Raw genomic sequence first — 23618 nt, forward strand, 5'->3', positions numbered from 1 at the left:
GGGCCCAGCTCTCCTAGCATCCTATTTTTTTCATTGTTGTTAAGATTTTATTTATTTATTTGACACACACACACACAGACAGTACAAGCAGGGGGGAGGGAAAAAGGGAGAGGGAGAGGGAGGAGCAGGCTTCCCACTGAGCAGGTCGAGCCCAGGGATGCAGGGCTTGACCCCAGGATCCTGGGGACCACAACCCGAGATAAAGGCCGATGCCCAACGGACTGAGCCACCCAGGCCCCAGGCGCCCCCTCGGTGTCCTATTTTTTCAGAACTCTGCAGTACCCCTGGAACCACGCTCTGCCGGGGTTTCAGCCTGCCAACGCTGCTTTCTCACCCAGTGGGCCGTGGGCACCCCTGCCAGGCTGCAGAGAACTAATGAAGGCCATGGTAGCCTCACACACATTCCCTCCTCAGGACACGGTGTACGAATACTTTGTGGATCCCAAGATGCGGAACTGGACATCCTTTGAGGACAAGCTCCCTAAGAGTTGGCGCTACCCTCCCAAGTGAGAGCAGGCCCCAGGTGGGCCGGCCTTGGGGCTATGGTTGGTGGGAGATGTGGCCAGAAGCAAAAGGGAGCTATAGGAGGGAGGGGGGCTCCCGGATGGGGGGCAGCAGGGTCTAGAGGGCGAGGACAGGGTTCTTAAGGAGGGAAGGAGGACGCCTGCTCTGCGGGGGTCAGGGTTGGTGACGGGTGAGGCAGAGGAGAGCGGGAGCAGGAAAGGAGTGGCCCGGGCCCTTGGACAGTGCTCACCTTCCTCTCCAGCTCCCCCTTCTATAAGATCATGGTGCCTACTGTTGACACTGTTCGCTACAACTATCTGGTGAGCACCTTGGTGGCCAACCAGAACCCCATCCTGCTGGTGGGCCCCGTGGGAACGGGAAAGACATCCATCGCCCAGAGTGTTCTGCAGTCCTTGCCCTCCATCCAGTGGTCGGTGCTCACGGTCAACATGTCTGCGCAGGTGTGCAGCCGGGGACCCTGGCTCTGCCTGCCTTTGGCCCTCCCTTGGGGTCCCGGGCCTGGCCACACTGCTTCTGAACCCTGTCTTTCTCCTGTGAGACCCCAGCCCTCCTCCTGTTCCCCCCCTTCCACCAGACCACATCCAATAACGTGCAGAGCATCATTGAGAGCAGGGTAGAGAAGCGAACCAAGGGTGTCTACGTGCCATTTGGGGGAAAAAGCATGATCACCTTTATGGATGACCTGAACATGCCAGCCAAGGACACCTTTGGGTCTCAGCCACCCCTCGAACTGATTCGCCTCTGGATCGACTATGGCTTCTGGTATGATCGTTCCAAGCAGACCATCAAGTACATCAGAGTAAGCCTCCCAAGACTTTGCTCTTCAGGCCTCTGTTCCCTGCCATGGCAGGGTCAGTTCCCATGCCCGGGGACCCCCCGAAAGAATCCTGTAACCTGGGTTCCTCTCCACCCAGACATTGTCCGTCCCTATTATCGACTCTCCTTGGGGACTCTGCCCTGTGCTTTGGGACCTCAGGATCTTCTGCTCTCCCTTCTGCTCCTTCCGTGAGCTCACATGCCAACCTTGCTGCCGCCCCCAACAGCCCAAGTGCCTGGGGTCCCCATTCCCCCATGTTTCCAGCATCTCCCTCCAGCCAAGCTCTGCTCCCCCGAGATTCTGAGCATCTTGTTTGACTCCTTCTCCCAAATCCATGGGCAGCAACCCTTCCATCCTCACTGCTGGGGCCCGTCCATCTGGCACTTGGGGCCAGAAACTCTCCTAACACTTAGCATATTCTTCTGTTTCTGAGAAAGAACACACACACACGTTCCACATGTGCGTGCACACACACACACACACAGAGAAAAGGAGAAAAAGGTGAAGGCTAGAAAATATTCTTTAACTTTACCTGTATTTTCTGTTTTTGGTACATGGATCATAGTGAATGACAAAGAAATATGATGCTTTGAGAATTCTCAAGGAAATGACCCCGATCCCTTCCTTCCCTCACCTTCCCTGCACCCTTCTGTCCCAGCCCTTCTTCCCCTCTACGCATCCTCACTCCCTTTACTCCCCTCCTCCGGCTCCTCTGACACCCTCCTTATTCCCTCCCCTGTCTCTTCCCACCCAACTGACCATCTCTGCTCCCCAGGACATGTTCCTGATGGCCGCCATGGGTCCCCCTGGGGGCGGACGCACTGTCATCTCTCCGAGGCTGCAGAGTCGCTTCAACATCATCAACATGACCTTCCCCACAGTGAGGGGGCAGTGGGGGCCATGGGGGAATGCGGGTACTGTAAGAGGCAAAATCACCCGTGTCCCAGAGAACAAGGGGGCAGATCCAGGGGGGCCGGGAGACCCCTGAGTAGACGTGTGTATGGGTTGTGGGGGGAAGGCTGCTACTGTGGGAGTCCTAGCTTCTCCTGAGCCATGAAAGCTACAGGAAGCAAGCTTTAGCTGCAGTCTCTGGAATGTGAAGCCTGAGGGTCCCAGTGGCCCCTGTGGGCAGATAGCTCAGGGGGCCCAAGTAGACAAAGGAAGATAAATCCTACAGCTGGGGGCAGCCCTGGTGGCACAGCGGTTTAGCGCCGCCTCCAGCCCAGGGCGTGATCCTGGAGACCCGGGATTGAGTCCCACGTCGGGCTCCCGGTGCATGGAGCCTGCTTCTCCCTCTGCCTGTGTCTCTGTGCCCCTCTCTCTCTCTGTCTCTATGAATAAATAAATAAAAAATCTTAAAAAAAAAAAAAAAAGATCCTACAGCTGGCAGCCCAGAACAGCGCCAGGATTTGGGGAGGTGAGCAAGGCTCCCAGGGGTGCCCCCCCAAAGCCTCGGGAATCAAGATAAATTACATTTTAATGCAACATGAAAGCAGCTGATGCCAAAAATTCATGGTGAACAAGCACCACGATTTTACACACATGAGCTTGGCGTCGAGAGTTGCTGGCAATACTAGAGCCCAAGGCAAAAGGAAGCAACAATCCTGAGCCCTCTGCATATAATATATTGGGATTTGTCCGTTGTGGATATCCTGCATTGATTGTGATTTTTATTTTTTTAAATTTTATGTTTTTAAACTTTTTTTTTAAAAGATTTTATTTATTTATTCATGAGAGACACACACAGAGAGAGGCAGAGACACAGGCAGAGGGAGAAGCAGGCTCCATGCAGGGAGCCCGATGTGGGACTCGATCCCAGGTCTCCAGGATCACGTCCCAGGCTGAAGGCGGTGCTAAACCGCTGAGCCCCCCGGGCAGCCCTGATTGTGATTTTTAAATCTTGCACACAAACATTATTTCTCTTGATCCTGTGGGGTTTTCTGGTGCCCCTTTGAGTGGCCCTTCACCCTGGCACTGTGCTCCCCTCATTGGGGTCCCAGCGGCGGCTAGAAGGAGGTGAGTATGGGGGCCTGTTCCTAGGAGTCCCAGATCATCCAGATATTTGGCACCATGATCAATCAGAAGCTTCAGGACTTTGAGGAGGAGGTGAAGCCCATCGGGAACGTGGTGACCGAAGCCACATTGGATGTGTACAACACAGTGGTGCAGCGCTTCCTGCCCACGCCCGCCAAGATCCACTACCTCTTCAACCTCCGTGACATCTCCAAGGTGACACTCTGGCCTCTCACCCTGCCTCAATGGAGGCCTTCCCTCCCCTCACAGGGGGGGTTCTAGGCTCAGTACCCCCCCTAGATCAGCCTGCCCCTTCCCCCTAGAGCCTTAGAGGGCCTCTACATCGCCCACCCACTGGCCACGCCCCTTCCCCAGGTGTTCCAGGGCATGCTCAGAGCCAACAAGGACTTTCACGACACCAAGTCTAGCATCACAAGACTTTGGATCCATGAGTGTTTCAGGTGCAATGCCTGTGCCCCGCTCCCTGCCCCTGCCCGCTGCCCTTCTGTGTCCCCAGGTCTCAGCCCACTCCCTCCCTGCAGAGTCTTCTCTGACCGGCTGGTGGATGCAACAGACATGGAGGCCTTCATGGCCATCATCAGCGACAAGCTGGGCTCCTTCTTTGACCTCACCTTTCATAATCTTTGTCCCAGCAGGCGTTCCCCTATCTTCGGTGAGCTGGTGCCCTGGGGGCAGAGCTGGGGCCATGGTGGAGGGGAGGGGTGAAGGCTGGGATTTGAGATCTGAGCCCCACTTCCCTCGGCCCAGGGGACTTCATGCGGGAGCCCAAGGTGTACGAGGACCTGACGGACCTGGGGGTACTGAAGGCAGCCATGGAGACGGCGCTCAAGGAGTACAACCTGTCCCCTGCTGTGGTGCCAATGCAACTGGTACTCTTCCGTGAGGCCATAGAGCACAGTGAGCCACCGCGCCTGCGTCCCCATCCCGGAATTCCAATGGCCAGCTGTGCCCCTGCAAGGCTAGGGACTTGCCTTCCCTTCTGGCCCAACAGCTTTTGCTTGAGGGTGGTGCCTTACAGACGGGGTGGCTGCTCCAAGTGGCGTGGCTGTCTAGGCACCAGGCCCCCCCACACACACACCCCTGGGTCCCTCGACTTCAGTTGCAGGCATCCCTGTCTCTAGCTTAAGGCCTGGGGGTCCCAGGAGGTGGCCCGGCCACCTCACTGCACTTGTCTCGACTCCCCAGTCACGCGGATCGTGCGAGTCATTGGACAGCCTCGCGGCAACATGCTCCTGGTGGGCATTGGGGGCAGTGGGCGCCAGAGCCTGGCCCGCTTGGCCTCTTCCATCTGCGAGTACATCACCTTCCAGATCGAGGTCACCAAGCATTACCGAAAGCAGGAGTTCCGAGAAGGTACAGCTGGGCTCCTGAGCTGGGGGGGTGGGGGTGATGGGGGGGTGTTTGGGGGCAGGAGCGAGGTCAGCTGCCTGACTTCCTGTGGTGACCTGAACAGGGAGGGGGGAGGCCCAGAGTGACAGGCAGTTAGACTACCAGGTGCTGGCTGGGGGTGGAGGGCAACTTTGAAGTCAGCCTATCCCCCCTTCTTCCTTCCCACCTCTGACCCAGATATCAAGCGTCTGTACCGCCAGGCGGGAGTGGAGCTCAAGGCCACATCCTTCCTTTTCGTGGACACCCAGATCGCAGACGAGTCCTTCTTGGAGGACATTAACAACATCCTGAGCTCCGGTGAGGTCCCCAACCTCTACAAGACTGATGAATTCGAAGAGGTACCAGCCCTTCCATACCCTCCAGCCGCTTCCAGCCTCACTCCTGAGGAAGGAGCTGCCACCCTCTTCCGTCCCCCCACGTCCCTCCCTCCCCCTCCATCTCCCCCCACATCCCTCCTTCCCCCTCCATCCCTCCCACGTCCCTCCTGCCCCCTCTATCCCCCCACCAAGTCCCTTCCCTGGGGCAGGGGGGCTATTCTGAAGGTGCTCCCCTGCCCCCCGCTGCCGTCCCCCCTACCCTGGTTCCCAGGGCTCTGCCACTGGAAGTGGCGCAGCCCTTCGAGTGCGCATGTGGCTTTGGTGCAGATCCAGATGCTTATCGCAGAGCAGGCCAAGGCCGACCAGGTGTCCCAGTCCTCGGACAGCCTCTTCACCTACCTCATTGAGCGTGTGCGGAACAATCTGCACATCGTGCTCTGCCTCAGCCCTGTGGGCGACCCCTTCAGGTGACTCTGGTGACAGCCTCTCCCTCCCCCTGTCCTGGCCCCCCACTCTTCTGGGGGGGTGGCCCTGCCTTCCACGAGTGAGTCTCCCACATGATCCGGGCTCTCCCGCCCTGGATGGCCTGGCTCCTCTCCCCAGACCTCCCCTTTTTTCCAGAGCTCCTGCTGCTTACAGAGGAGGTGTCCACTCCCTTTTCCAATGACTAGATTACCTTGCTGCTGTTTTGTGTTTTGTTTTTAAAATTTTAATTGTGATTTTACAAAAACAAAAGAACATAAAATTTACCATCCGTAACCATTTTGCAAGCATATAGCTCAGTGTTGTTAAGCATATTCACATCATTGTGCAACAGATTTCTATTTCTAGAACTTTCTCATCTTGCAAAATTGAAACTCTATATCCATTGAATAATTCCTCATTTCCTCCACGCCACCCCCCACCCCAACCCCCAGCCCCTGGCAACCACCAGCCCCTTTCTGTTTCTTCAAGTGACTAGATAGCTCATGTAAGTGGAATCATATAGTAGTTGTCTTTGCATCTGGCTTAGCTCACTCAGCATTGTGTCTTCAAGGTTCTTCCTTGTTGTAGCATGCCGCAAAGCCTCAAAATTTCCTGTTGTAAGACTGAATAATAGTCCATTATATGTATGTACCATGTTCTGTTGATCCATTTTTGGTGTGACTCAATTTTTAAGGGCAGCAGAAAGGAGGAGGGAAACAGAATTGTAGGGAGAGGCAATTTGGGATCCCATGTTGTGTTTTTATGTTTGTGGTACGTGGTGTATTTATTGCACACTGGGTGCTGCACTATTTTATATGTGTCACCTCATTGAATCCAGTAACAACCCAGGTTAGTATTCCTCTTATTCCCATTTTATTTTATTTTTAAAAAGATTTTATTTATTTATTCTTTAGAGAGAGAGAGCAAAAGAGCAAGCAAGTGTGGGGGTGGAGAGGCAGAGGGAGAGAATCTCAAGCAGACTCCATGCTTAGCGCAGAGCCCAAAGCAGGGCTCAGTCCCACGACCCAAGATTGTGACCTGAGCTGAACTCAAGAGTCAAATGCTCAGTTGACTGAGCCCCCCTAGCTCCTCCTGTTACTCCCATTTTAGAGATGAGGAAACTGATGTTCGAAGGGTTAGCGCACCTGCCCAAGATCCCCAGCTAGAGCCAGAACCTGTTCCTAAATCCCACATTGAGCTAGCTCTGAGGGGAACGGGATCAGGACACAGGGATGGGACCCTGAGGCTCCTGAAAAGTGGATGGACCTGTGAGGAGGCCAAGAGAGGAGGCTGCCTCCCCAGAGGGGCTTAACTGCCTCTCAAAACCCCTCCCCAGGAACTGGATCCGCCAGTATCCAGCCTTGGTGAACTGCACAACCATCAACTGGTTCTCAGAGTGGCCCCGCGAGGCCCTACTGGAGGTGGCTGAGAAGTACCTTGTGGGAGTGGACCTGGGGACGCAGGAGAATGTGAGCCCTCCCCACCTTGCACCCAGCCTTGGCCCCCCTCCCACATCCGGTTTCCATTGGCCTTCACTCCTTGTCCATCCCCCATCCTTTCCTCGGGCCTCAGATCCATAAGAAGGTGGCCAAGATCTTCGTCACCATGCACTGGTCAGTGGCACAGTACTCTCAAAAGATGCTGCTGGAGCTTCGGAGACACAACTACGTCACACCCACCAACTACTTAGAGCTCGTATCTGGATACAAGAAGTAGGAAGGGGAGTGGAGGACAGGGAGGCCCAGGGAACTTGCTGGAATGATGGGATGGGAAATATCTGGAGCCAGCCCAGGGGGTGGGGGACCCAGGGGCTCGAGGACCCAGGCACCCAGGTGGAGAGGCCCAGATATGGGTGTCTCATTCCACCAGGGGAGTTAATGAGAGCCAGGGTGCCGCCTAGGCCCATGGCCTTCTCTAGGGCCCTCAGGCCAGCACTCCTCTCTACACCCTCTCTGCTCTGTCCTCATTCTCTGCCATGACGTTTCTTTCTCCAAGCACCACACAACGGCCAGTGCCATATCCGCCCAATAAGACAGAGACCAGTCCTCTCCCCTCCGCCTTTCATGTCTTCTAAGCTTGGCACTGCTCTTGAGAATCATATATTCATTTTTTAAGCTGAATCAAGTGTCTTTTCATGTGCATGACACAGCAATAATTTGCTTTGAAAGATGTAAGACAGATGTAAAAAGAAACCCACCTAGTTTATTGGGTTCAGTATTTCCATCAAAGTGAAGAAAGAGCCTTTTGTAATAATGATGATCATCTGCTTATCCGCTTAACATACTTCTGAGCAGCTGTTACGTGCTGTGCACTATTCCAGGTACTGGCAGTCCCACAGTTTGCAAAATAAAGCCCTTTGCCTTCCCTGGGCACCAAGGTGGCCAGTTGCCAGTCACTGTGCTGAGCCCTTCGCACACATTTTCTCACTTCATCCAGAAAATAATCCTGCATAGATTTTTTTTTTTGGCCTGTACAGTGTTGAAAACTTTTTAAATAAGTTGCTAGCATTTAACAACATGGGAGGCTTAGAAAAATCCAGATTTCCAGCTTTTCTTTAAAAATCAGAAATTGGGTCAACACCAAGCCCACGTTCCTTTCCATGTGGGAAAAACGGGGTGGAGATGAGGGGTGGCCATCCCCTGGGGACAGGCTTGTGTTTGCTGCTTTGCTGCAGCCCCTGCTTACTGCAAGTGGGGAGCAGTGGGGGAGCACCTCACAGAGGGAGCGGGTGTGAGGACAACAGCATCTAACAGACTGCTTTGACAGAGGCGGCACATAGAATAAACCAGAGGGATGAGAGTCTGGAAGCAGGGAGACCAGCTGGGAAGCTGTTAGCAGTGATTCAGGCAGGAAATGATAAAGACCTGATGGTGGTGGTGGCAGTGGTGGCAAAAGAAAGGGAGATGGGGACCCATCCGGGGCGCTCCTCATTCTGGGGGCCCAGGATCCCCAGCACCTTCTCCTCCGCACCCCAGGTTGCTGGGGGAGAAGCGGCAGGAGCTGCTGGACCAGGCGAACAAGCTGCGGACGGGACTGTTTAAGATCGATGAAACCAGAGAGAAGGTCGAAGTGATGTCCCTGGAGCTGGAGGATGCCAAGAAAAAGGTGGCTGAGTTCCAGAAGCAGTGTGAGGAGTACCTGGTCATCATCGTGCAGCAGAAGCGAGAAGCGGATGAGCAGCAGAAGGTGGGGAGCCCCGTGCCCTGCCCCCCGCCGCACTCCCCACCCTACCACTACCAGCACCCACGGCAGGGGCTTCCCAGTTGCCCAGTGACTGTCCTCATGCCTTTCCTCATTTTCATCACTGCCACGAACACTGGCTCCCACCTTTGCCCGAAGTGAAGACGAAACCCTGTCCTCTTTGTCCCTAGGCGGTCACAGCCAATAGTGAGAAGATTGCGATCGAGGAAGTCAAGTGCCAGACCCTGGCTGACAATGCCCAGAAGGATCTAGAAGAGGCTTTGCCAGCCCTGGAGGAAGCCATGCGGGTATCAGAGCAGGAAGGCCAGGGGAGGGAATGGGACCAGTCTTCTTCGTCCTTCAAGTCCCAGGGGAAGTGGGAAGAGGTGGGCAGGCCTCAGCTGGGACCTGTCCTGCTACCTGAGTCGCCTCTGGCCCTACTCCCTAAGTGAGTCCCTCTGCCCAGGCCCTGGAGTCCCTGAACAAGAAGGATATAGGGGAGATCAAGTCTTATGGACGGCCCCCCGCCCAAGTGGAAATCGTGATGCAGGCAGTCATGATTCTCCGTGGCAACGAGCCCACTTGGACAGAGGCCAAGAGGCAGCTAGGTAAGCTAGAAGCCACGGCAGGACCCACGCCAGTTCACCGCGCTTTCTAAATCATCTGCTGTACGTCAGAGACCAGTGAGGCGTCCCTCTGACCCGCAAGAGCAGATAGAGCCTAGTACGAAGGAGGAGACTTCTAGCAGTTAAGATTCTTTGGTCATAAGTAACAGAAAACAACTCATCTTTATGAAAAAAAAAAAAAAAGAAATTTTTATAAAGATTTAGGAACACATGTCAGAATCCAAAGACAGCAATGCCTTTGGGGGCCCCCAAGGGACGAGAATCAGAAAATGTGAAACCAGAGTGTTGGTAGAATGAAGCCTGCAAGCCATTGGTGGTGAGCCCTGCCCTAAAATGTCAGTGTGTGCATGTAGAAATGATGGTGCAGGTGTGCACATGTGCGTGTGCATGTGTGCATGTTGGGACGGGTGGGGGGTTTAGCTGAGAGTGTCCAAGGAAAGTGGTGGCAGATGGAGCTAGGGAGATTGGTGAAGGTCCTGGCAGCTTGGAGGGTCCAGGGATGGAGCAAGTTTGGGGGTTCGGGGGGATGTCGGGATGAGGTCAGACGTTCCGGCCTTGGCAGCTACGCCTGGGAATTGCTAGGCGCTCAGGCTGAGGCCCCCCTTTTCCACCCCCCAGGGGAGCAGAACTTCATCAAATCCCTGATCCACTTTGATAAAGACAACATCTCAGATAAGGTTCTGAAGAAGATTGGGGCCTACTGTGCCCAGCCCGACTTCCAGCCTGACATCATCGGCCGGGTGTCGCTGGCCGCCAAGTCCCTGTGCATGTGGGTGCGGGCCATGGAGGTGAGCGGGCAGCCCTGGGGCAGTGGAGGGTGGGGGGAGATGCTGCGGGAGGCCTAGGGCGGGGTAGTGGGGAGGCAGCCACCACAGCCCGGCTGTCCACCCGCAGCTGTATGGGCGCCTATACCGCGTGGTGGAGCCCAAGCGGATCCGGATGAATGCCGCCTTGGCACAGCTGCAGGAGAAGCAGGCGGCGCTGGCCGAGGCCCAGGAGAAGCTGCGGGAGGTGAGCCTCAGCCCGTCCCTTCCGCAGCGGCCCTCCCCGATTTCTGGGGAGCTTCACGGCCACCTCTGCCTCACTGTCCCGTGCACGCCCCACCCTGTGCCCTCTGGGACGGGCTGCCCTGGCTCAGAGAGCAGAGTCCCTGGCAGTGGGTTGCAAAGGCCCTGCCCCAGGGGAGCCCCTCCAGACACTGACCCCTGGCCTGGTAAGCTCTTGTGGCCTGGGGAGGTGGACCTGGAGATAGAGTAGCTGACATGGGGGACCAGGCAGGAGTGAAGCATGGTAGTGGAGGCCCAGAGCAGTGGGGGTGTGCCTGGCTGGCTGCAGGGAGAGGGAGCAGCCCTGTGGCGCAGGCCAAACTCCCAGGTGCCTTCCTAGGAGACACGGGGCCGAGCGCCTCCCACGAGGCAGAACGCAGAATGATAGTGTCAAGAGCTCAGAGTTCTTCCCCTCTCTCTGTACGCCTCCTACCCTGATTCAATAGGATTTAATATCCAGGTGCTGTGAACTTCCAAATGTATAGAGAGAATCGAGCGAGGGGCCTCCCTCATGCCTTCTGCTCCCCTTCCTGGAAAGCAGCCTCCTTACAACTCCATGTTTATCCGTCCGGCGCTGTTCCATGCTTACATAAGCACATTTTTGTCGTTTTTTCCACATTATACACGCAGCTTCTAGGCCTTCCCGTCTTGTGCACGGAAGCTCCTTTTGTGTGGGCACATGTGCTTGCACTTCCCTCTTACCCTGCAGGAGGGTGCATTTGCTCCTCTGTTGCCCTTTCTGATGGAGATATTCATCGTTTCCAAGCTTTGGATCTTTGTGGGTCCTCAAACTTTGTTGACGCTAGCTTTAACCACAGCACGGTTCCAGGTTTTTATGGATCCAAAGCTGGTCCTACCATTTCAGAATGTTTCACCAGAAACCACCAATGAAGATCACGCAGGCCTAACCCCCTGGAATGGGATGAGGACCTCCCCAAGGTTTAGTGAAACAAAGTGACTTTCCGGTTTGGAGCAGGGCTAGAGCCCAGGCTTCCTGGCCCCAGGCCCCACTCTCCCCGCTTCGGACAGAAGTTGATGTCAGAGGGGCAGCTGCCCGTGGGGCCTCTTTCCATTCTGATTCCGTTGGGGCAGAGCCGCCCAGGCTGGGCGAGCTGCTCCTGCCTGCACTTGCTCCTCCCCACCCTCTTCCCCGCCTTTCCCCATGGCAGTGTCACCTCCCAGCCCCTCTCAGAGCAGCCACTCCTTTCCTCTCTCTAATGAGAGTGAATAATCACAGAGATGGAGATTTATTTGGAAAGGTTTCTCACCCCTGGATGATTCATATCCTGGGATGAATAATTAGGAAGTGTTCTCTTGACATGTGAAAAGTGGGGCCTGCAGGGTCACCAGCCAACATCAGGCGCTGGACGAGCATTCAAGCATTCGTAGGGCACCCAGTGTCAGGTCCCTTGAGAGCCCTTAACTGATAAGAGGAAGCAGACAAGGACCCCAGATTTCCCTTCCGTTCCTGGACAGGCTCTGAAGTGCAAGAGCCACATGTCCGGCCTGCCTGCCCTCACCCATGCGGACATGGTGCTGAGGCCCCACCCCAGACAGGCTAGGGCACAACTTGGCAAGAGCCCAGAAATCAGCATTTTGAAAGCCTGTCAGAGCTAGCCACGGTAGGAGGGCCCGACCTCAGCTATATGGCTTATCGATTCAGATCTTGAGTACATAGTCTTAACCTTGACTCCCTTGCTTGGGAACCCTGAAAACCTCTTTTCCCCCAGCCGGGGTTACAAACCACTGGCTTAGTATTGCCCCAAAAGGCTCTGAAATGGATCTGAGCAGATTCCTCATCGACCTCAAGACAGCTACTGTATACCCAGGGCTGAATGCTGGCCTTCTCTCCCCTTGCCCATCCCAGTTATGTCTGGTCACCCCACCCAACCCAGCGTGTCACAGGCTGTGCAGGGAGACTGTGTGGCAGCGGTAAATGCTGTAATAGTATGAATAATCCATAGAAAGTCCACACATTTGAATATAACCCTGGGGGGCGGGGAGAACGACACTACATTTCAAAGATTCCATCCTCATGTGAACTAGAGTCCAAACCAATTAAAATCTGAAATCAAATTATCTTGCTTTTGAGAGTTAAAAATCTAGAATCTAACACTGTCAAGTTAAAGTCCCCAAACCATCCAGTTTCTTCTGCTCAGTCTCAGCCGAGGGGTTCCTAGCATGGGGAGGAGAGCCCGTTTCTTTCAGCCTCAGCCAGGGCTGTCACGCGCTGGAACCGGGCGACATGCCTGCAGGGCTGCAGAGGCTGCAGCAGTTCCAAATCAAGTCTCTTGTGAGCAGCATTTGAAAAAAAAAAAATTGGAGGAGTTAATAAGGCATACATGACTTCCAGATAAAATTATGTTCCTGGGAACCAGCCGTTCTTGTTGCCCCAGAGACCACAGTAAAAATTCAGCGGTGTTTGCCGGAGGGAGAATTCATGGAGAAAATCTTGCTTTTAGCTCCACCAGTGTGTCAGTTATCAGGATACCGTGACCTGTGAACTTAAACTGGGGGAGCCTCCCACAAGACATTAATATGAGATGTCATCCAACCAAAAGGCATTTGCTACATCGAGGGCAGGCTGGAAATCCATACGTGTGTATGTACTTTTTGGAGATGGCAGTTATCACGGTTAAAATACAAGATTTACCCCTGCAGATCCACCATCGCCCATCAGAAAGCATAGAATCGAGTGGCATGAAGATGTTCACCATGCCTTGCAGGGCACCGGTCCTCTGCCATCTGCATCTCAGGGCACAGCCTTCCTCCTCATCTGAGTGCCCCAAGTGTTCCAGGCATAGGTAACACCCACCTGCCGCCTACCCTACCTGCATCTCCTGGAATCTCAGCCCAAACGGAATCCTGGTGGCCCACAAGCCTGTGGACAGACCACATGGACTCAGATCCATCTGCCACGATTGCCTCCTTAGCCCTGAACGCAAAGAAATTGAAGAGCGACACAGCTGGCCTAGCGCCACGCAGGCCTGGCAATCACCACTGAAAGCTAGAACCCGTAGCGCACACAGATCACATCGTCTTACTGTTGGAAAACCGCGCACGTCCTATGTTGTCCTCGCTGTCCTCAAGCCTCCATACCCCGCCCCCACTGCGAGCCACTCGGGGCAGGTGGCTTCTGTGCCGTAGCCATGGCAGCCTTCATCGGGAGGCCACCCACCCCTGCAGCCCACATCTTTCCTTTGACGGGTTCTCACTGCTCACAGTGGGACAGTCGTGCCTCTCCAGAAACAGCCACCACCCACCCATGGACAAAGCCACCGTCATCTGCCAAGGTCAGAATATCGAGGCGACGGCTTTCCTCCTACCCCCCTACCATCCTGCGACAGCTGTTAGAAGCCAACCGGGGCAGCCCTGGTGGCTCAGCAGTTTAGCGCCATCTTCAGCCCCGGGGCATGATCCTGAAGACCCGAGATCGAGTCCTGTGTTGGGCTCCTTGCATGGAGCCTGCCTGTGACTCAGCCTCTCTATCTCTCTGTGTTTCTCATAAATTAAAAAAAAAAATCTTTAAAAGAAGACTGTACCGGTGCAAAAACCCACCCGGCCTAATATGAGCCCGTACAAATCGTCTGCATCCACATCCCAAAGTGTGCGCGTGACATGCCGCCCCTGCATCCGCCCAAAACCTCTCAGTGGGTTTCCGAGTCTGCACACATACTCTCGAGGAATCTGAGCAAGCTGAGAAGCTGCCTTCTACCCCTGGGGTTCTAAACACACTGGAAAATAAATCAAAAGGGGTTTGGCCAGAAGATCCCCTGTAGAGACCATGTGGGAGGACGTGGCTGACACGGTTTGTGAGTGGCCTCGCTAGACGTGACCTGGGCATCAGACACACATTCCTGGTCTTGGGCAATGCTGGGGGCCAGAGTGGAAGGGGGCTGAGCTCGGCTGAGCATTCTAGCTTATTCTCCCTGATTTCACCACTCAGATCAGCCACACACGTCCCCTGGAGAAGGAGTGTGTGAAGCCCTGAAGAAGTCTTCCAGCATACAAGGGCATGGCCACGATTAGGAATTGTAGCAAAGCATGGCCCCAGAAGAAAAAATAAACCCAGAGATCATTCGGGTTATGGAGAAGCACTTAAGCAAACTGAAGGTAAAAATTGGTATCATCAGAGGGTAATTAAGGAAGAAATGACACCCAGAAAGCAGAATGAGGATGGTAAGAGGGGCACCTGGGTGTCTCAGCAGTTGAGTGTCTGCCTTCAGCTCAGGTTGTGACCCCGGGGTCCTGGGATCAAGTCCTGCATCGGGCTCCCTGCAGGGAGCCTGCTTCTCCCTCTGCCTGTCTCTGCCTCTCTCTCTGTGTCTTTCATGAATAAATGAAATCTTAAAAGAAAAAAAGAGGACGGTAAGAGAAAAATCACCAACAGAGAAAAAGAAAGAATTCCGGGAAAATTAAAAACAATCAACATCTGACAGTCAGTAGAAGGGTGGGAAGACAGGGTCAAGGAATATGAAAAGCCACAACAAACTCAACCCTGCAAGAGAGCTACGAGACCCGAGACCTGATCCTTCCGATAAGAATTCCCACAAGGAAATTCAATAGGAAAATACTTCACAATCGGCACGGCATGTGCAGTGACCTGCAGGTGGCTCAGCCAGCCACCAGGTGCATGCGACAGCAACCCTGGTCACAGGCACGTTTGGGGCTCTTCGTGGCATTGGGCCACTACGGTTGACCTAGAGAAGACGGTGACTTCTGAGTGGGAACATTGTTATCAATCTCGACCATGTAAAAATAAAAAGATGACCATAAAGGTGGGGGAACAGGGGAGATTGGGCAATGCTTCTGTAGTAGATAAGGTAAAACAGGGTTTGAAGATGTTCTTCAGCGTTACAAAGGTAACAACAGTAGAAGCATTAAAACTGGTAGGAGAGGGGTGTGCAACTCTTGATCTCAAGGTTGTAGGTTAGAGCCCCACATTGGGTGTAGAGTACTTTACAAAATAAAGAGTGGGGGGGATCCCTGGGTGGCTCAGCAGTTTAGCGCCTGCCTTCAGCCCAGGGTGTGATCCTGGAGTCCTGGGATGGAGTCCCCGCATCGGGCTCTCTGCAGGGAGCCTGCTTCTCCTTCTGCCTGTGTCTCTGTCTCTCTCATGAATAAATAAATAAAATCTTTTTTTTTAAAAGATTTTATTTATTTATTCATAGAGACAGAGAGAGAGAGAGAGAGAGAGAGGCAGAGGGAGAAGCAGGCTCCATGCAGGGAGCCCGATGCGGGGACTCCATCCCGGGTCTCCAGGATCACACCCCAGGCTGCAGGCGGCGCCAAACCGCTGCGCCACCGGGGCTGCCCAATAAATAAAATCTTTAAAAAAACAAAATAAAGAGTGGGGGCGCCTGGGTGGCTCAGTCGGTTGAGCATCTGCCTTCAGCTCAGGTCATGATCTCAGGGTCCTGGGATCGATCCCTGCATCGGGCTCCCTGCTCAGTGAGAAGTCTGCTTCTCCCTCTCCCTCTGACCCTCCTCCTCTCTGTCAAATAAATACATAAAGAGTGAAATCTTAAAAAAACAAAACAAAAACCTAGTAGGATCAGGGAGAAACAGGTGGCGGTGTGGAGGGTCAGGGGTGACACCTGCCTCCATCATAGCATCGATGTAATAAAAATAGTTTTGAATGGAGAAATCAGGAAACAGCCGTGTGGAATGTACTTGTGTGTCCACAAGATGCCTCTGGAGGAATATTCAAGAAGCTGGTCACACTGGCTACCTGGAGGAGGGAGGAGGGCCGATGGAGGGCAGGGTTGGGACGCTGTCCAGGCGCTCATGCCTTCTGAATTTTTGAGCGACTTATTCACCACGTAAACGAAAAAGAAACAGCCGTGTCAAGATGTGCTTGCGCACGTACAAGGACATCCGTCCCAGGATTGTTAATAATAGAAAATGTGGGAAAGACACACATGTCTATCAGAAAGAGACTTGTTATATAAATTATGGTTCAGTCATTCACAAGATTCTTTTTGCAGCTGCTAAAGAGAATGAGGCAGCTTGACGAGCGCCGACTTGGAGACAGGGAAAAAAATAGTAAAGCACCAGTAATGTGCCAGCATTTAACTTCATGGAAAAAAATCCACGCAGGCATGAAGCGCTTCCTGAGCGCCAGGCACTCTTCTATGTGTGAGGACTGAGCAGGCGAGCAAGGCTCTGCCTTCACGGAGCTTGTATTTATTCTTGGTGGGCTCTGTCTGGAAAGCTTCTGGAGCCAGCAGCCAGCAAGGGGGGTGGGGGTGGGGGGCAGCCCAGGACTGGGAGGAAGCTGGATGCCTCACCGTGTGTACGCTTCCTTCCTTTTGAAGTGGATTCACTCTTTATGAAAAGACATATAAAAGAGGGAAATTATTAAAAAAGAAAAAGAAAAAGAAAGACAAAGTTGTGGTTAGGTGTGATAATGGGGTTATGGTCATGGTCATGTGGCAAATGTCATGGTTTTGTTCTCGGGAAGCATCATGAAGTCTTGAGGCTGGGAATTTCATGAGTTTGTAACTTCCTTTGAGATACTTTGGCCAAACCCAAGGCAATGAGATTAAAAATAGCAACATGTGAACAACTGTTAAATGTGACAGGCGGGGATCCCTGGGTGGCTCAGCGATTTAGTGCCTGTCTTCGGCCCAGGGCATGGTCCTGGAGTCCCAGGATCAAGTCCCACATCAGGCTCCCTGCAGTGAGCCTGCTTCTCCCTCTGCCTCTCTCTGCGTCTCTCTGTGTCTCTCATGAATAAATAAATAAAATTTAAAAAAAAATGTGACGGGCCTAGAGGTGTTTACCATAGGATTCTTTTCCTTAGGTTCGAGATTTTTCATAATTTTTTGTTTGTTTTTTTAAAGGTTTTTATTTTTATTTATCTATTCATGAGAGAGAGAGAGAAAGAGAGAGGCAGAGACACAGGCAGAGGGAGAAGCAGGCTCCATGCAGGGAGCCTGATGTGGGACCCGATCCCGGCACTCCGGGATCAGGACCTGGGCTGAAGGTGGCGCTAAACCGCTAGGCCACCCAGGAATCCCATAATTTTTGAATTAAAAAGATTAAAACTACAACAATTTTAAAACTGCAGATTTGTGTGTATATACATATGTAATGTATATTAATATTTAATAAAATACATATATTTTATGTAATACATAATAAAATACATACATATATATTTGTAGCCTAAGGGGGCACCTGGGTGGCTCCCTCAGTTAAAAGACCGACTCTTGATCTCAGCTCAGGTCTTGATCTCAGGGTTGTGAGTTCGAGCCTTGCATTGGGCTCTGTGATGGAGGTGGAGGCTACTTAAAAGAAGAAAAGAAAAAAAAAAAACTAGCCTAAGTATAATATTCAAAGATACAGAGGCAGCTGCCAGAAGACATAAGAGAAATACTTAAAAAAGAATTTGCCACGGAAAGGCAGGACCAGGAGGCAGCCAGAGGACTCCTGCTTGTCATTATGACCCTTCCATCATATCATTTAGGTCTTTAACCTTCTGCACAGATTTCTCATATAAAAAATAAAAACCGTGAAGACGACAGCACATGCGAAATGAATAGTGAAACACAGAACGGTTGTGGGCTGCCTGCCTCTCCACAGACATCTCCACGGGAAGCCCAATTATAATCAGCGTTGCTGATGAGTGTGGACCCAGTGCAGGGTTCATGTGAACCGATGACAGGTGGCACACAGCACGGACCACAGGATGTGTGGCTTCACCTGGGGATGATGCCTACCGTGCGGGGCAGGGGCCAGGGTGCCCCTTTCGAAACCTCCAGATCCCCAGGTCTCACCCCGTGGTTCTGTAGATGTTACTGCTGTCTTATGGATGGCCGCTGAGGCCCCACCTAGAGAAGCGGTCATCCGAAGGTGACGTTTGGAACCTCCACTCGGCTTGAAGGACGACATCCTGGGGAGTCGGGTGTCCCATTTCCCTCTGGCCCAGGTACTGCTTAAGTGCTCTGTGCCAGGACTGCACTCTCCTTCCAACCACCCGACGAGGCCTGTCTGTGAAGCAGGGCAAGAGGGCAAGCTCCGCACTGTTGTAGGCTGCCTGTCCCGGGGGGGGGAGCAGCAGGAAGGGAACCAATGTCTGTCCTGTGTGCACTGTGTGCCAGGTGCTTACAGCCACGCCAGACCTGTGCGCTTCGTGAAAGTGGGGGGGGGGGGGTGACACAGCGAGTACTGTGTTAGCTAGTCGGGCACACGTCTGCATCCTGGAAGAAGCTCATCAGGCTTGTACTTCAGATCTGAGCGACAGGTGCCAAGCTCAGCAGAGCCTACAGGTGGCAATGAGTCCACGGGAGCTCTTCTTCTTTTTTTTCTTTTTAAAGATTTTTACTTATTCATGAAAGACACACAGAGACAGGCAGAGACACAGGAGAAGCAGACTCCTTGTGGGGAACCCGATGTGGGATTAGATCCCAGGACCCTGAGGTCACAACCTGAGCCGAAGGCAGGTGCTCACCCACTGAGCCCCCCAGGTGCCCTTAGGGAGGCTTCTCTAGTAGGGAAAGCTCCTCCCAGGTCCCCATCCCTATGTGGGTCCTTAGACCTGGGCCTTTCTCTGGAACAGAGCCCCTCACCCTCTCTCCCAACAGTTCCTGGGACCATTTCTAGATTTTTCTTTCTCCAGGTCCTGCCACAAAACACCTGCATAGACAGGCAGGTGTTTTGTGCCATCTGACCCTCTCCTGCCATCATATCTCGCGTGGCTTATTCTGCCACAAGAGGTCCGCCTGCAGCCCAGTCTTGGGTTTCACCACAAGTGGTTTCCTGGCCTAAGGAAACCGTGGCAGAGGGAAGGGAAAGAAAATTCTTTTCATCACGCATGCTTTATCTCGTTTTCTGTATACAACAGCCTTAGAGGGCAGGTGTTCGTATCTGTATTCTGCATGCCTGGAACCCGGGGCACAAAGAAATCAGTTCACCCCGAGGCCACACAGCCACAAAATGCCAGACAGGCGATTCGAACCCAGAGCCGTTGGGCGGCCAGCGCTGTGTTCGACCCTGTGCTCTGGTCCCTCCCAGGTGGCCGAGAAACTGGAGATGCTGAAGAAACAGTATGATGAGAAGCTGGCGCAGAAAGAGGAGCTTCGCAAGAGGTCCGAGGAGATGGAGGTGAAGCTGGAGCGCGCCGGGCTGCTGGTGTCGGGGCTGGCTGGCGAGAAGGCGCGCTGGGAGGAGACCGTGCAGGTGACTTCAGCGCCACCAATCGCCCGCCCTCCACACCCCCTCCCCGCGCCCACCAGTTCCCAGGGTTCCACCCCTTTCTGGCTGAGGGACAGTCAAGGGACAGGGGGACATCTGGGGATGGGTGCAGGGACGTCTGAATGCGGGGTGGGAGTTCTCCCCCTATTTCAGGAGAAGAGTAGAAGGAAAGACCTTTGTGCACTTTAGGGGTCACACAACAGGGCCCTCTCTGTGGCCGGCCCACCTGGTAGGAACAGTCCTGGGGCATCTTGTCTCCGCCTTTACTGAGTTCCTGGCTTTGGGAAAGGGTTAGGCCTTATCACCACAGTGTAAACAGAACTGCTGTTAAAGACAAGGTGTGTGGGGGGGAAAGACTCAAAAGTTATTAGAATCAGTTTAGAGCCCTCAGGGCCAAAGGTTCAGGACAGGGGAGGCACCTCTTTGATCTAGACAGTGTCTTAAGGAGGAAGCCTGCAGGGCTTACACCCCCCTTGCTGCCCCCCAGGGCCTGGAGAAGGATCTGGGCTACCTGGTGGGTGACTGTCTCTTGGCTGCTGCCTTCCTGTCCTACATGGGCCCCTTCCTGACCAACTACCGGGACGAGATCGTTAACCAGATCTGGATGAGGAAGGTGAGGCAGGGCTCGGGCAGGGCTCGGGATCCCCGGCAGGGGCCAGGGTGCCAGGCTCAGGTCTCCAGGCTGACATGTGGGGCACTTCCTCATCCAGATCTCAGAACTTCAGGTCCCTTGCTCCCCTCGCTTCACCTTTGATAACTTCCTGTCCAATCCTACCAAAGTTCGAGACTGGAACATCCAAGGGCTACCCTCGGATGCCTTTTCCACCGAGAATGGCATCATCGTCACCCGTGGCAACAGGTTAGGATGCTCCTGGGGGCAGGGGTTGGGTGGTGAGGGGAGGGGGGGTGAGGAGAGGTGATGGGAGGGGGATGAGGGCAGACCCTGTCCTCTGAAGGGCCGTCCTCCTGCAGGTGGGCACTGATGATTGACCCCCAGGCCCAGGCCCTGAAGTGGATCAAGAACATGGAAGGGAACCAGGTGCAAAGCTGGGGGTGGGGGCTGCTCCCCAACCCTCTCTCTTCCCGAGGCTCTGCCCCTGAGACTGTTCCCCCTTGGTCCCTCAGTGGCTCTCCCACTGTCCCCTCTGCTCTCTAGGGTCTCCAGATCATTGACCTACAAATGAGGGACTACCTTCAGGTTCTAGAAAAGGCCATCCAGTTTGGATACCCTGTGCTGCTCCAGAATGTGCAGGAGTATCTGGATCCCACACTCAACCCTGTGCTCAACAAATCTGTTGCCCGAATCGGTTAGCCCTGGGCTGAGGCTGCTGAGGGCAGGGGTGGGGGGGTGAGGGGGTTGTCACTGGAGTGGGGAGATGGGCTAGCCCATGACTGTCACAGTGGGTCCTCACCCTTGACCCCCTTGACCCCCGTGGCTACAGGTGGGCGGCTGCTGATGCGTATTGGCGACAAGGAGGTGGAGTACAATACAAATTTCCGGTTCTACATCACCACCAAGCTCTCCAACCCCCACTACAGCCCGGAGACCTCTGCCAAGACCACCATTGTCAACTTTGCTGTTAAAGAGCAGGTAAGTGGGGGGGCAGTGGCAGGACTCAACTGGTGAAGCAGGAGGCACTGTAGAGGGATGGAGAAGGAGGCCCATGGCATCAGGCCACAGGGGATGAGTGCTTGGGAGATGTGTGGGGCGACAAGGGTGAGGTCACCAGAGTGAGAGTCTCAGCTCTCAGCATACATCCTGGTACTTCCAGGGCCTGGAGGCTCAACTGCTGGGCATTGTGGTCCGGAAGGAGCGGCCGGAGCTGGAGGAGCAGAAGGACTCACTCGTCATCAATATTGCTGCTGGCAAGAGGAAGCTCAAGGAGCTGGAAGATGAGATCCTTCGGTGAGAGCTTGCCCCCACCCCCATCGCCCCTGACCCGCCACTGGCCTCCTTGCAGGCCCTGCAGGGCCCCAGGGGGCAGTGGAGGAAGGCCTGCCCACACCCGTGTCCTGATCTCTGGCTCTACGCACCCACGGGGCTCCTTGCAGGCTGCTGAACGAGGCCACGGGCTCCCTGCTCGATGATGTGCAGCTGGTGAACACCCTTCGGACCTCCAAGATGACGGCCACCGAGGTGACGGAGCAGCTGGAGACCAGTGAGACCACAGAGATCAACATCGACATGGCCCGCGAGGTGAGCTGGGGGGGAGGGATCCTGCCTCCGTGGGGGGGTCATCCCCGTGGCCAACCCCCACCCCGCCCCATGGCCCCGCACCCTGACGCCCCCCCTCTGCAGGCTTACCGTCCCTGCGCCCAGCGGGCCTCAGTGCTGTTCTTCGTGCTCAACGACATGGGCCGAATCGACCCCATGTACCAGTTCTCGCTGGACGCCTACATTGGCCTCTTCATCCTCAGCATCGACAAGAGCCACCGCAGCAACAAGCTGGAGGACCGCATCGACTACCTGAACGAGTACCACACCTACGCAGTGTACAGGTCAGCGCACCATACTGCGTCTGCGTGGCTGCTGCCCCTCTTGCCCTCCCGCATTGGTGCTGTCCCAGCCGCGGCCACCACTCCCAGTCCCCTGCTCCCCTCTCCCTACACCTTCCCTAGGCAGCGGGTCCCCCTAGGGCTCTAGCCAGACCCCTGGGCCCAGCCATCAGCTGTCCCTGAGCCCTACACTTGTACCTACAAGTGTCCACTGTCTCTGCGCTTCTTGAGGGGCAATGCCCTGGAAGCTCTAGGAATCTTGGTAAGATCCAGATTCAGATTCAGGGGGCCTGGGGCCCGCCTGAGGTTGCGCATCCGTAGCTAGGTCCCAGGGGGCGCTACAGCTACTGGTGGTCTGGGGACCACCTCTGGGCAGTGGTGAACTTGACTTCTCCACATGAATGGCCCCCTGGCCTATCAGGTTCAGCGCGTTTCACACCAAACCCCTCACCTCCCTCTTTCCTTCAGGGGCCTCCCCCCAACCCCGAGTGGCACCAACACCCACCTCCCAGTCACCCAGGCCAGAAATCGGAAGTTGTCCCTGACCTTTCCTCTCCCGACCCTCCTCCTCAGATCGGGCACCAGGGTTTGCTCACCAGTCTTTCTGCAAATGGCCCTGCCCGGCGGCCCTGCAAGCCTGCATTTGCATGATGTTTGCGCAGCAAGTGTTCACGTTGTGTTTCCTACCTCCTCCACCCTCCTTGCCCATCTCACAGGTACACCTGCCGCACACTGTTTGAGCGCCATAAGCTACTGTTCAGTTTCCAGATATGCGCCAAAATCCTAGAGACCTCTGGCAAGCTCAATATGGATGAGTACAACTTTTTTCTGCGAGGGGGTGTGGTGAGTCGGGCGGAGGCATCAAGGTTGGGGACTGGGGGTACATGTGAGGAGGACTCCAGGCCGACCGGAAGGCCCAAGGCACTAGCAAGCGGGCTCAGGAGCACCAGTGGGAGCAGGTGCACGCCCACCTCCCTGGGGACGTGGGGGCTGACTGGCCACGTGCTTCCTCACTTGCATTAGGGGCAGAGCTTTGGGGCCCCTCTGACCTGGGACCTACTGATTGGTGTGATCTTGCCTCTCTCACTGCTGCTCATCCTCTCCTCCCCCCACCTGACTGCCGTGCCACATCCCGCTCTCTTCCCTGCAAGCACCCTTACTGCCCACCCCCATGGTTCTTCTGCTTGGCGAAACCGCCACCCTGGTGGCACCCAGCTCTCCTGCTCCTGTGCACTCCCACGCTGAACGGACTTGCTCAAAATCCTTTAGGCCCTTAAAAACACCAGACCGAAAAAAAAACCCAAACAAACAAACAAAAAAAACGCCAGACCGCAATGGCAGGTTCCTCCGGCCAGTCATTCTCCACCCTCGAAGGCAAACCGGTTTCTTTATTTTATTTTATTTTATTTTATTTTATTTTATTTTATTTTATTTTACTTTTTGTATATTTTTTATTGGCATTTGATTTGCCAACATATAGTATAACACCCAGTGCTCATCCCGTCAAGTGCCCCGCTCAGTGCCC

At 54.4% G+C, this 23618-nt stretch overlaps 1 protein-coding gene across 3 annotated transcripts in view; it reads left to right on the forward strand.

Annotated features, from left to right (window-relative positions):
* The window catches only part of DNAH2 (dynein axonemal heavy chain 2), an 87591-nt gene that overhangs the window by 53173 nt on the left and 10800 nt on the right, over nt 1-23618 (forward strand). For 2 of the 3 annotated variants that reach the window (XR_005359465.1, XM_038536726.1), the window contains exons 48-75: nt 415-506; nt 767-965; nt 1100-1324; nt 2118-2222; nt 3383-3571; nt 3731-3816; nt 3898-4028; nt 4124-4273; nt 4562-4729; nt 4943-5103; nt 5410-5549; nt 6884-7016; nt 7120-7259; nt 8523-8733; nt 8919-9035; nt 9194-9335; nt 9972-10141; nt 10248-10364; nt 19418-19582; nt 20085-20210; nt 20308-20456; nt 20570-20636; nt 20754-20904; nt 21040-21188; nt 21370-21503; nt 21650-21794; nt 21897-22096; nt 22810-22936. Coding sequence is in view for 2 of the 3 variants with exons in the window: in XM_038536726.1 (XP_038392654.1) it covers nt 415-506; nt 767-965; nt 1100-1324; nt 2118-2222; nt 3383-3571; nt 3731-3816; nt 3898-4028; nt 4124-4273; nt 4562-4729; nt 4943-5103; nt 5410-5549; nt 6884-7016; nt 7120-7259; nt 8523-8733; nt 8919-9035; nt 9194-9335; nt 9972-10141; nt 10248-10364; nt 19418-19582; nt 20085-20210; nt 20308-20456; nt 20570-20636; nt 20754-20904; nt 21040-21188; nt 21370-21503; nt 21650-21794; nt 21897-22096; nt 22810-22936 (4089 nt within the window). In the remaining variant the exon portion in view is untranslated. The remainder of the gene's footprint in view (nt 1-414; nt 507-766; nt 966-1099; nt 1325-2117; nt 2223-3382; nt 3572-3730; nt 3817-3897; nt 4029-4123; nt 4274-4561; nt 4730-4942; nt 5104-5409; nt 5550-6883; nt 7017-7119; nt 7260-8522; nt 8734-8918; nt 9036-9193; nt 9336-9971; nt 10142-10247; nt 10365-19417; nt 19583-20084; nt 20211-20307; nt 20457-20569; nt 20637-20753; nt 20905-21039; nt 21189-21369; nt 21504-21649; nt 21795-21896; nt 22097-22809; nt 22937-23618) is intronic. The other variant, XM_038536727.1, reaches the window with a different exon arrangement.

The sequence above is a fragment of the Canis lupus genome, chromosome 5 (genome assembly GCF_011100685.1).
Source record: "Canis lupus familiaris isolate Mischka breed German Shepherd chromosome 5, alternate assembly UU_Cfam_GSD_1.0, whole genome shotgun sequence".
In the NCBI taxonomy this organism is placed as follows: domain Eukaryota; kingdom Metazoa; phylum Chordata; class Mammalia; order Carnivora; family Canidae; genus Canis; species Canis lupus.